Source organism: Anneissia japonica, unplaced genomic scaffold (genome assembly GCF_011630105.1).
Source record: "Anneissia japonica isolate Jap-2015-1 unplaced genomic scaffold, ASM1163010v1 scaffold287964_len165734_cov163, whole genome shotgun sequence".
In the NCBI taxonomy this organism is placed as follows: Eukaryota; Metazoa; Echinodermata; class Crinoidea; order Comatulida; family Comatulidae; genus Anneissia; species Anneissia japonica.
In genome coordinates, this window is record NW_022735416.1 from 128,682 (window position 1) to 141,619 (window position 12,938).

A 12,938-nucleotide genomic window follows, 5' to 3' on the forward strand; every position below is an offset into this window, starting at 1 on the left:
GAATTGGCCTTTTTCATACGAACCTAAAAAAGATCGAGCAAACCGTGTACTAATTTGTCATTGGGATAGGAAAAAAACATTAGGAGTTGCAGTGATGACATCAAGATTGACTATAAGTATCTATATATTTATTCTTCTAATCGCCCCGATGTAATTTTACCTATCTCTTCTGAAACCGCTGGCAGGAATAGGGTTTCTGGACAAAACGGCAAAAAACCAAAACGGCAATGACCAAAACGACAATGTCCAAAACGGCAATAAACCAAAACGGCAACAGACCAAAACGGCAATGTCAGCTACCAAAACGGCAATAGGCTTTGACCAAAACGGCAATAGGCTTAGACCAAAACGGCAAAGGAGCAAAACTCAATGCCAAGACTGAAGCGCCACCAGGCAGTTTATTAAATTTTCTGAATCATTTTTTTTTTTTTTTTTTTTTTTGGGGTTTTTTTTTTTTTTTTTTTTTGTTTTTTTTTTTACACATCAATGACGAATTATTTCTTTATTTTTTTTTATTATTATTATTATTTATTATTATTATTATTATTATTATTATTATTATTATTATTATTATTATTATTTTTTCTTTCCCGTTTTTTACTTTCATGACATAAATTGTTTAGCCTCATTTTGTCTGTATTTTAAAGTTGTAATTATTTAAATGTTTACTGCTTTTATATTGTGATTTCCGCAATCTTTTTTCTATTGAATTTGTATGTTATTATTATTATTATTATTACTATTATTATTATTATTATTAATATTATTATTATTGTTATTATTATTGTTATTATTAATAATAATGTTGTTCTTCTTTCGCGTTTTTTACTACGCCCTCGGCTTAGACTCTCTAGGCCTAAGCCTATAGTTGTATTTTATTTAGCCATTTTACCAATTACCATACAGTATGTCATTCTGGAAGTGTTGCCGTTTTGGTTTATTCCGTCTTGCCATTTTGGTCTTGCCGTTTTGACTTATTGCCGTTTTAGTCCATTGCCGTTCTGAACTAAAAGTGTTGCCGTTTTGTTTTTTTTTGCCGTTTTGGTCATTGCCGTTTTGACTTATTGCCGTTTTGGTTTTTTGCCATTTTGACCTGTTCCCGTGCGAGAACATGCTGCTCATATATTTTGTTGAAGTGACCGTGAGGCATGCGTGGGGACATAATGAAGCTGCAAGACAGACTTTCTTTTACGGCCTGACGCGATATATTTTAAATCTGAGCACTGTTGTACAGATTAACAGAGGTGATTTATTTATGTGACGTAAGCGACTCGCGAAAAATGGCGAAACAGGTACAGATTTTCGGTAGTTTTTGGCTTTTTTTTACGTTGTTATCCAATATCAAGCCTTGAAAAGTAGGTGAATATGTTCGGGACACATAGAAACCCCAGTGTATGAGATAAGAGCACATTCCTGCCGGCGGTTTCAGAGGAGATATGTGAACTTACACAGGGGCGATTAGTAGAATTAATATATAGATACTTATAGTCAATCGTGATGTCATCACTGCAACTCTTAATGTTATTTTCCTATCCTAATGACAAATTAGTACACGGTTTGCTCGATCTTTTTTAGGTTCGTATGAAAAAGGCCAATTCAATCACCATATCGTGAATCCTAGATTAGTGTTTTTACACCTAGAACTACGATGCGTGTCTGTAGAAAGAGAGGGCAAACACTCAAGTATTTTTTTCTTGCATTAATCTATCCTTCGTATAATAATTTCCACATAGTGTATGATACCATTGGCGATCTGAGGAGGTCAGGGTTGTCCTGACCCCCCCCCCTTGGGCAAAAAAATAAATAAATAAAAAAAATAAATAAATAAATAAAACACGCATCATGTTATTTATACCCCGCTGAAAAAGGGTCAGTCCCGCCCACTCGGCTTAGTGCCACGCCCACTGGCTTCCATTTTGGACGGCCTGTTTCGTTTTTCTGGCTAAACACCTGTAGTCTTATGTAAAAGTAGCATCAGCAAAAAATGGCATGGGCGCTAATGCACTTTAGTACTCCACCCTAACCTTAATCATAACTCCAGTGTGGCTATGTTATTGTTAAGGTTAGGGTTAGTGTAGAGTACTAAAGTGCATTCCATGGAATGCTTTACAAATCGATCAGGTAAAAATAAACGTACGTCTGGGCACAAGGCATGATATTTTAAGCTAGAGCAAAAACCAGGCCTAATAATTTCGGCTAGGGCTAGCCCAGCCCTACGCTGCTACAGACAGGTCTAGCCTCCTTCTACTAGCATCTATAGCTAGGGCACTCTAGGCCAGTCTTTCACTCTCGAATCCGGGTCAATTTGGGTGACACTGAAGTTTAAATTTAGGGTCCAGTCAGCTCCACCAATCAACCCCTTAAATTTACAAAAACAGTTCGGATCATGAGCAGAGGCGGATCCCCGTTTTGCCACTAAATTTTAGAAATTTCAATGCATTAATGTTATGTGCTACTCACTTATCTATTCTAAAGCTGTTGTTCCCCACCCCTCGCATTTAAAAAAAAATTCTGGATCCGCCCTTCATCAAACTGCACAGTAATTCCTCACAAGGACTAATCAAGAAAGACACTCATCTACAAAGACATTATTTCTACAAAGACGTCATTAAAAAAAATGATGACATACTAAAGACTTCTCATAACATTCAACAATATACATCGCCACCTTTCCCCACTCATCCAACACCGTGTGAAGCACGTGTATGCTAGTTATATGTTATTATACATCACAGGTGGGTGAACTGCAAAAAGCAATTTACTTGCGGATTGCGGCCTCGAAAATGAATTAAAAAACTTATGTGTGCTAGAAAACACCTTGATTTTTAATATCCGACAACGATCACCTGTAAAAAGCAGACCTGTCAAGTCTCACGCTTCTCGCGGGAGTCCCATGCATTTAACTTTGACCTCCCACCATCATGCGAGGCTTATGTATTATCACCAGAATTTCTTAAAATTATATTTTTTATGTGCTTTTTTCTCAAAACAAGCATACAACACGTACAAACACAATTATCAGCGTATGAGATCCCGTAGCGATCGTCACAGAGTGTTCGATGCTGCCTCTCGGTGAGTAGAGTAAGTTACGGCAATCAGTGATGAGCTTACATAATGCCAAAAAGCATTAAATTAAAAATTCTCTTTGGCCCTCTGACCGATTTTTATACCCACCCCTGTTGTACATTAATATATACCTGTATTAAATTATTACCTGTAGTAAATTATCGCATCGTCAACTTTAAATTTAATGTTTGTCCTGTGTAATGTTTTCTAGACTACACTCAACAACGGTTGCCCAAGTATGGGGTGACATCTTTCTTAGCCACTATGGTCTTTCCTGAGGCCTGCTTCACAGATGGAACTTTGGACACGATTAAATCTGTTGAATCAATCGTTGGTGAAACAGGTAAAGGTGCAGTGTGTGAAGGAATCCATGCAGAGGTGAGTAGTGGAGCATTTAAACTAAAGAAAAAGTTTTCGGCCTCCCGCATGCCTTCCCACCACCTTACCATTGAAAAGCAAATATTGAACTTAAGTAGTTTTAAACTCATTTCTGCTAGTTTTCCTCACTTTCCCCTATTATCTACACCTTCCTCAACACTTCTAGATACTCCACTTAACTACTGGAGCATCCAAGTTTAATTATTTATACTTGATTTAATAAAGTTATACTGTGTATGAACAAGAATATATTATTTTCCTCACCAATTAACTGGTATAAATTTCATAATTTTCATAATAATTGTCCACGGGGTCATCCAGTCGGTCAAAGTAGGGGGTATTTTTAGGGTCAATGGTCCTGCAACCATGTTCGGGACCCATTCATACCTTCATTTGCTCTAATTACCTTGCAAACTTTTATATATGTAGTAGAATGAGCATCTTCATCACATGTTTAATTTTGACTTCCTTACTATAAGGAATGATAAAATACGGCCCTCCAAAAAAGTGAAAATTCTATTTTTGCACAAAGCTTCGGGGGATATGGGATATGGGGTGGGGGGGGCATATAACATTATAATTAAGTATGCTACCCAAATTTGAATGGTATATCTGAAAAGAGGGGCCGAATTTCAGTCTATATAGCAATTTTCAACTTTTTATCTTCGTTGTTTCCGGAGATATAGCTTCGTAAAAACCATACAAAGTTAGAGGAGCCATTTCCGGCATGAAAAAGGGGGCTTGGTACCTAAATTTCAAAATGCCATAACTTAAAAACCACTTGGAAATTGAAGCTGAAATTTTGCATTCTTTCTTTTGACATATCCAGGTTTTTTAAAAATTCTTTTCAGGAAAATCCAAGGGGGATCACATGGGCATGGTGGTTGGTTTGAGCCGGAATAACCCTGCTGCAATATTCTTTGTAGTGCATCACATCTACAATGTACAGTAGTAAGTTACTACTGGATAAGAATATTTATAATTAAAATAATGAAAATATTCTAATGGAATTAGATTTAGTTCCCAATAATTTTACACTTTATAACATTTTTTTGTCTTTTGGTTAGGGTCCAATTGTGAACGACCTAGGGGGTCTTCCAAAGGGTAACAATCAAATGGCGATGTCGGAATTCACTCAACTTCTAGATTCCATGCCCAGCTGTAAGTTAATGACAATTAGCCCACACATTGATGTGCAGTCTGGATATGAGAAGATCAAAAGCTTAGTTCAAAGGTCAGTTATTTTTAATTAATAAATGATACATTTTCTTCATCATTCTGTGGTCATGAAACATTATTATTTACTAGCTTATTTCCTCATTCTCATGTAATATGTTCCCTTTCTTTTCTTTGAAAGTTCCCCATCCCGATATGCTTAGGCAAGACCTTTTTTCGTTCCAAAATGCAGAGTTAACGTAATTAAAGATGGGTTTATCCATCGATTGATATTTTTCACCAACCTCTTAATTCAAGTTAAATGAGTCATCTAACTCTACACTTTGGCTATGGAATTGTATTTAAGTCATTTAAATTTTTACTATAATGCTCCTTCTATATATAATAATTATTGTTGTAAATTGTCTTAATCATTTATGTTTGTATAATTTTATCAAATATTTTATGAATGTTTCTAGTGATTATATATTTATTTATTTATTCAACTGAACATACACTTTTGTTTCAGTGGCACACAACATTTTGGTGTGTTCAATGAGAAAGAAAAACAACTAAACTAAAAGAAACTAAAAGTTATACAAAATAATTATACAATAACAGTATACAGTACTGTATATTTACGCTGTTGGGTGAAATGAAATTTTAAAAACATGTTTGTGACAAATTGAAAAAATGTTAGTAGAATATACAATGTGTTTGCAAGTCAAAAATAATTGCCAACACCAGAATAAAAAAAAAAATAGTACTGTAATTCTATGATTTTGTTTTCCAATCGTTATATTTTCTCATGACAGGGGAATAGTGCCCTCGCTTGGCCATGATCGAGTTGCAACTGAAGCCGAGATTCTTGGAGCTATACAAGCCGCCCATCCAACTCAATGTCATATTACTCACCTCTTCAATGTTACCAACTTTCATCACAGGTGCATTATTTACCTAATGCAGTTTCACATAGGCATGGGGGGGTGGGGAAGCATTTAAGGTGATTCAAACTCCTGGTGGGTTGTTGGAAGATGCATGATGTGTAGCATTGCACACACTGTAACCAACTGTAGGTTAGGACAATAGGTTGGGTAGAACTGTCTAACGTACCTAGACATAGCGATATTCATCCTGCAGCATACTTTAGAATAGGACTTTACCTAGTTTAAGGGTGGAGTTATTAGTAAATATATGATGGCGTCAGACCACAGGGGTTCCATGCTTGTACAACGGTGGGGAATTTAAAACTTTAAACCCATCTGTTCATACTACCATGTTTTCTCATTTGCAGAACACCAAGTCTTGTTAATTTTGGACTAATTGATGTCTTTCCTAATATTCCTGGATATGAAAGGCTAGCTCCTCCATCAGTAGAAATTATAGGTGATATGTGTCATGTGTAAGTATGGACACAATTTGTAAGTTTATTTTAATTCATATTTAATAGTTGGTAGCAAGCCATTCGCTATGAGCAACCACTTGAAAACCAGCTTTGCTGAGAAGAAGGAGATATTATTTTGAAAGATCAATAATGAAAAATATATAATCATATCAAACAGGAAGTAGAGAAACAAATGAATGACAAAAAACAAAAATAACAAAACAAAGCTTTAACCATTCTTAAAAGAAGTGTTTTTAATGTATTGATTGATATTGTTTTTTGCGTGTATTTCTTACAGACATCCGTTAACTGTTGGAGTCTTACTAAAAGCTAGGCACTACAATCAAATAGCATTTATATCCGACTGCACGGCAGAGCCAGTACCTGCCAAAAAACTTAACTATAGCGGTAGAACAAGTAAGTACAGTATTTAGGTAGTCAGGTGTTGAGTAAAATAAAAACTGTAAACCGGGGATGTAGAAAACAGAGGAGATAAAGAGATCAAGTTGTCTTAAAAAGGTGATTTGATAAGAAAAAAAAATACAACAAAAATACTTAAGGCCAAATACTAAAATATAATTACTTTATCATATTGGCTTCAAAGTGATTTTGTCTCGGTACAATAATTATCGTTGTTGGTTAGGTTTTTGCTGTTTTAAAATGACCGAATGCTTTGAATACATTTTTGATAAGTAATCATTTTAAAGAAAATTTTAAAGAGTATTTATGCACTTGTCAATTGTAGTCCTGCCCCCTCCCCCCCGACTCGGGCCTAGCGGGGACTTAACCGGGGATGTAACTTACGAAACAATTATGTGCATGTGAAAGTCTCGGCCACCTCCCAGCAATCACCATCTACGGGTGAATTTTAGGTATGTCCCGGCACTACGGGGACACAACTATGTGTACGTCCCCGGCTCAGTCCTGTCCAGTGCCCCGTTATGGCACGGGTCCAAGGGGCCTGGACTGCAATTGACAAGTGCATTAAAATCTACAGACTGGTCAAGAATTAAGGATGGGGGTGGTGAAATGTATTTTTTTTTTTTTGTATCTGACTCAATGTTTTTTTTTTACACTCAATGTTTGTTTTTTTTTTACATATTTTTCTTATAAAATAATATCTAAAAATGGTTTCTTTTCATTTAGTGGAAGTATCTTCAGATGGTAAATGTCTTTTCGTTAGCGGTACCTCTACTTTGGCTGGAAGCTGTTGTACAAGCCATGATGCATTCAAGTCCCTGGTAAAGACCTTCCATTTGACAATAGGAGAAGCTTCTAGAATGGTTTCACAAACTCCAGCAAGGTATATTAAATTTGATTTATTCAATATATTCTATCATCTATGTGATATTATATTTTAAATGTTTATTTTGGCAATTTTCACCTGTAAGTGGGAATAAAGTATATTTTTTTTTAACGATTGTTTGAAATAAATAAAATAAGTATTAATATCTGATCAATAAATCACAAAACTTAATTAGAAACTAAAGTAAAACTAATTTTTAATATTGGTAAAATCATTGGATTTATATACTGAACTATTGAACTATCTATATATCGTCATATAAATAAATTACATCATAGTTTCTAATGTCCCATATTTTTCTTTTAACAAATAATCTTGTGTTTACCTAACCCAGTTCCACATATGCACAAAGATAGGTGGTGAGGGGGAGTTTTTTCAATGACACAAACTTCTTGGTGGGTGGGTTGTTCGTAGATGATGTGTAGCATTATAAGCATTGTAAACCACTGTAGGTTTGGACAAGAGTGTTGGACAAGTTTCAGTGTAGAATTATTTGTAAATACATTGTGGCATCCATGACGGTTTGGAATTTAAAACTTCAGACCCAATTGTTTACACCGATTCCATCAGAACAGGTTATCCTTTATAAAGGTTCAGCTTTCTTGCTTTTGAACTTAAAGAAATAATATTTGTAAAATATATTTCACTTTTTTCTTGCAGTATTGCTAATCTGAAGAAAATTGGGAAGATAGAAATTGGGCACAGAGCCGACATAGTACTTATGGACGAAAACTTAAACCTCAAGAAAACATTTATAGCTGGCAAGCTCTATTATGATGCTGACAATTAAATTCTATATTTTGGATTCTTTTTAAATTATTTTTCATAATCACATATAGGCAAAATATATTTCAATCAGCATTTAACTACTACTACTATCCATTCCAGTGGTTTGTTTTTTAATTAGACTTATTCCAAATAATTTTTTTTTTTTTTAAACCACAACTTTTCCATTGAACGCTGCAGTTGTTATAAAATTTGTGGGGTTAATTTGAAAGAATCACTTATTAAAAATGGTTTTATTGCTAAAATGGTACTATGTAATTGTACATAGGCCTGTCTGACTTACTGCAATATTAGTATTATTTAATTGATGAAAAATTGTACGTAGCAGATATTCAAGAAAAAGGCTTACCCAAAATAATTACATCTGGTGCATCGCTTATTCAAGGGCAGACATTCAGACTGTTATTCCAACACTTCCAACCACAGCAAGTTTGAAATAATGATCAAATAATAATATTATTATCATTGTCTTTTATTTTTATTATTACAATAATATGTATTATTATTATTTTATTACTAATTTCTCATGGAGTCTATTAATAATGTAAAGAGGGTAGAGAAAAGACATTCAGACTGTTATTCCAACACTTTTCAACTGAGATAACCTGCCCTAGTTGGTAATGTTTAGTCAAGTGGCGCTGATGGGGACACAACTTCATCAACACTTGTCAGCCAATGTGATTTCATAAAGAAAGCAATGTAATGGATGTGCGCAACAGGTCACTTAAATTTTCATCTCCTTAATCTCTGCCACTGACAATCAGCAAATGGCATCGAATTGTCAACTATTTTTCCCATGAACTCTACCAGAGATTTTTATTCCAGGACCCTGACCAAGGCTCTAGTCGGCCCCTTGGTTCAGAACTCCATGTCGGACCCCTTGTCGTGAATTTCTGAGGCCACAACTGGTTGTCAAGGTTTGACAGAGAGCGGAGGTGGATTCATACAGGCTTTTGCCTGTTTGCGAGACTTTTAATATCTTGTATAGCGAATTTACTTTTTTAAAGATCGTTTTAAAAAGTGCGGTAACTAAAATTTTGTTTTCTTATTTAGCAAAATTGTTTTGCCAAAAGTATCGAGGAGGATGAGAAAATAAATATAAAATTGTACTGTTAAATTATTATGAAGCGTATTTATGAAATGGATAATTGCTGTAAATTTATATAATTTATTTATTTTTGGAGATTTCAAGAGATTAGAGGGCTTTATAAGAATATGTTTTTTTTAAATTTTGAAATTCCTTTTTTTTTTAGTGGCAGAAGGTGGATAAATGGCTAAAATGAAATTTTATTTTTTATTCCAAACAACCATTGTTGGTGATTGGAGGGTTCGCTAAACAAAGTATAAAAAAGTCTCGCCTAAAATTCAGTGGTGTAGCGGAGATCATCAAAGAAAATAGTTTGGTTTCTTGAAATTTATTAGGCGCTTTTTTACCAATAATATGTTTATTACTATATTTCTTATTTTAAAATATTGAAATTATTATTAAATGTCATAATTATTGATATCTTAATATCTCTCCTAATATTCAAAGGTACATCATACTATATCTAACTTTGTAAGAAAAATAATAAAGGATTTTATACCATTACTTTTAATCCTTTCAAAGTACATTCCTTTATCAAGCTGAGTTAAATTTATAGTCTATTTTTTCATTATTTATTAGCGTTAATTTATTCATTTTCTTCTTTTATAAATATTCCTAATTTTTATACTTTCTTGAAATTATGTATTTATGAATGTGTTAAAATTAATATTGTAGCGAAGTGTATGTTTTTGGGGCTTGCTATCTTTTGGAATGTGTTGCAATATTAACCTAAAGTGAGTTTATTAGCTCACCTAAACTCACGATTTCTCGCAACTTTGTGTCATGCATTATGTTTCCACAATCATTGAAGAAACAACATGTATTGAATAAATCTACGTTAGAACATCAAGATATGTGATTTGTTTTTCTATATATCAGTCAGTAGTTAAAGTTTCTATATTATATATACATATATATAATATAGTCAGTAGTATATATATATATATATATATATACACACATATATATACACATATACATATATGTACAGTATATATATATAAATGAACAAAGGCAAGCGGCGATAATGAGATGAAACAATAGAATATACGAAAGCCGCATCAACTGGGTGGGACCTATGCAAACTGTCAATGGCTCATACATAATATTAAAAATAATAAAGCTCTGATTAATAAATGTGTATCCGCTAAGTATGTCTGTTTAACCCTTCTAAATGGGAATTAATAATAATAATAATTCTGGATATATATAGCGCCTCACGTTGACACAACCTCGAGGCGCCTAACAACAACAGAGAAGAAAAAAATAATTAAGTTCAAATGATTGGTTTGATGATTATCAATAAATGATAATATAAATCTTAATCTTAGTCTTAATGTTTAAGACGTAGTATCCAGCGAATTTCGGCGCAACGCCGGGCTTTGGTAGAAGAGTAGTTGTTGCCGATTATTATGAAGGGTAGTTGGTTGATGGTATGGCCTGGAGAGTTGAAATGTTGGCTGACAACTGAGAGTGGGTCCTTACGTTTAACAGCACTCTTATGATTGTTCATTCGAAGTCTAATTTTGCCTCCAGTCTTACCAATGTAGTTGCCATGGTTACACATAATACAACAAATAATATACAGTATATACTGTCTCTTATACACATCTACCCAATTGTTTACACCGATTCCATCAGAACAGGTTATCCTTTATAAAGGTTCAGCTTTCTTGCTTTTGAACTTAAAGAAATAATATTTGTAAAATATATTTCACTTTTTTCTTGCAGTATTGCTAATCTGAAGAAAATTGGGAAGATAGAAATTGGAGACAGAGCCGACATAGTACTTATGGACGAAAACTTAAACCTCAAGAAAACATTTATAGCTGGCAAGCTCTATTATGATGCTGACAATTAAATTCTATATTTTGGATTCTTTTTAAATTATTTTTCATAATCACATATAGGCAAAATATATTTCAATCAGCATTTAATTACTACTACTATCCATTCCAGTGGTTTGTTTTTTAATTAGACTTATTCCAAATAATTTTTTTTTTTTTTATAGCGCCTCACGTTGACACAACCTCGAGGCGCCTAACAACAACAGAGAAGAAAAAAATAATTAAGTTCAAATGATTGGTTTGATGATTATCAATAAATGATAATATAAATCTTAATCTTAGTCTTAATGTTTAAGACGTAGTATCCAGCGAATTTCGGCGCAACGCCGGGCTTTGGTAGAGAGTTGTTGCCGATTATTATCTTTCTTTCTTTATTGTATACGCAAAAAACAAACAAATGGTATACAATAGGAGCCAAGAAATAGACATGTCTAATCGAGCTTGGCCCCTTTCTTAACTATCCCCCTCAGCCCCAATAAATAAAATAGAATAAAATAAATATGTAAATAAAATAATGAAAGTAAATAAATAGGCATCAATCTTCATACTCGGAATAAAGTAATTTTTTCAGTTTTGAAAAAAATACATTCCTCGAGGTAGTCTCTCTTAACTTAACAGGTATTGTATTCCAGAGTTTAGCACCCATATAAGAAATTCTAAATTTACCTAAATTAGTTTGGCATTTTGATATGGCTAAATTATATTCGTAATTAAACCTTGTTGCATAACTATGACAAATATTTTCAAAATAATCAGATAAACTATGTGGTAATTAAATAAGTCTGATATAAAATTCAAAATATATAATTTATGAAGCTTAAATACGTCTAAAATGTTAAGTTTTTTAAATAAAGGTACAGAATGAGCCCTAAATTTAGAAAAAGTAATACATCTGGCACACATTTATTGAGTGAGTAATAAAGGTTTTAGATGCGATTCGTAGGTGCTGCCCCATACCTCAATACCAAAAATCAAGTTGGGTAGAATAAAAGAATTGTAAAGCATAACCAATGTTTCCTCAGGGACACAGTGCCGTAACTTAAATAAAAAACCAGCTCTCTTTTTTATTTTATTGTTTAAATCAGATATATGTACTTTAAAACTAAGGTATTTATCGAGTTTAACGCCAACAAAATAAACAGATTTACATTCAGAAATTAAGCTTGTATTAATCCTAATGGAGCCAAACGTTGTAACAACTTTATTTTTTGACTGAAAGATTATATAAGTAGTTTTATCGGCATTCATTGTTAATTTATTGGAGGTGCACCACTCAATGACTTTTTTAAACTGACAATTAACCTCATTGACATCTAATATATTCCCGGAAAATGATTTAAATAAGTTTGTATCGTCGGCAAACAACCTGAAATCAAAAAAATTTGAAGAGCTTAGTAAATCATTTATATAAATTAAAAACATAACTACTCCCAGTACTGATCCCTGAGGAACACCACAATGTATATGTAATTTATTTGAGACACACCCACCAGAGGAAACAAACTGAAACCTGTTGCTGAGATAATCAGAAATCCAAAATAGAGGTGGTCCCCTTACCCCGTAATGCTGTACCTTTGAAATTAAAATATCATGATTAATTGTGTCAAATGCTTTCTTAAAGTCAACAAAAATACCAAGGGCCACTTTTGAATTATCACATTGAAATAAAAGATTATTAACTAAATTAATTAACGATAATTTTGTGCTGTACTTTTTGCGAAACCCGTATTGATGCTTATAAAATATATTAAATTTTTCAAGGAAATTAGTTAGACGATCATTAAATAATTTTTCAAGAACTTTGGATAATACCGGTAATATAGATATCGGGCGGTAGTTCCCTATGTTATCCTTTAGGCCTTTTTTAAATACAGGAACTACACGTGCAATCTTTAGGGCGTTTGGGAACTTTGAATTTGTAAATGAAAG

At 33.3% G+C, this 12,938-nt stretch overlaps 1 protein-coding gene across 2 annotated transcripts in view; it reads left to right on the forward strand.

The window, feature by feature from the left end:
• Positions 1-10,012, forward strand: part of LOC117116577 (N-acetylglucosamine-6-phosphate deacetylase-like) — a 16,860-nt gene extending 6,848 nt beyond the window's left edge. Inside the window, exons 1-8 of one of the 2 annotated variants that reach the window (XM_033260644.1) lie at positions 1,788-2,121; positions 3,278-3,444; positions 4,512-4,678; positions 5,415-5,543; positions 5,894-6,001; positions 6,282-6,400; positions 7,130-7,286; positions 7,950-10,012. In XM_033260644.1, coding sequence (XP_033116535.1) covers positions 2,097-2,121; positions 3,278-3,444; positions 4,512-4,678; positions 5,415-5,543; positions 5,894-6,001; positions 6,282-6,400; positions 7,130-7,286; positions 7,950-8,079 — 1,002 coding nt within the window. In that variant the 5' untranslated portion in view covers positions 1,788-2,096 and the 3' untranslated portion in view covers positions 8,080-10,012. Of the gene's footprint in view, positions 1-1,787; positions 2,122-3,277; positions 3,445-4,511; positions 4,679-5,414; positions 5,544-5,893; positions 6,002-6,281; positions 6,401-7,129; positions 7,287-7,949 lie in introns of those variants that run through there. The other variant, XM_033260643.1, reaches the window with a different exon arrangement.
• The last annotated feature ends 2,926 nt before the right edge of the window (positions 10,013-12,938 follow it).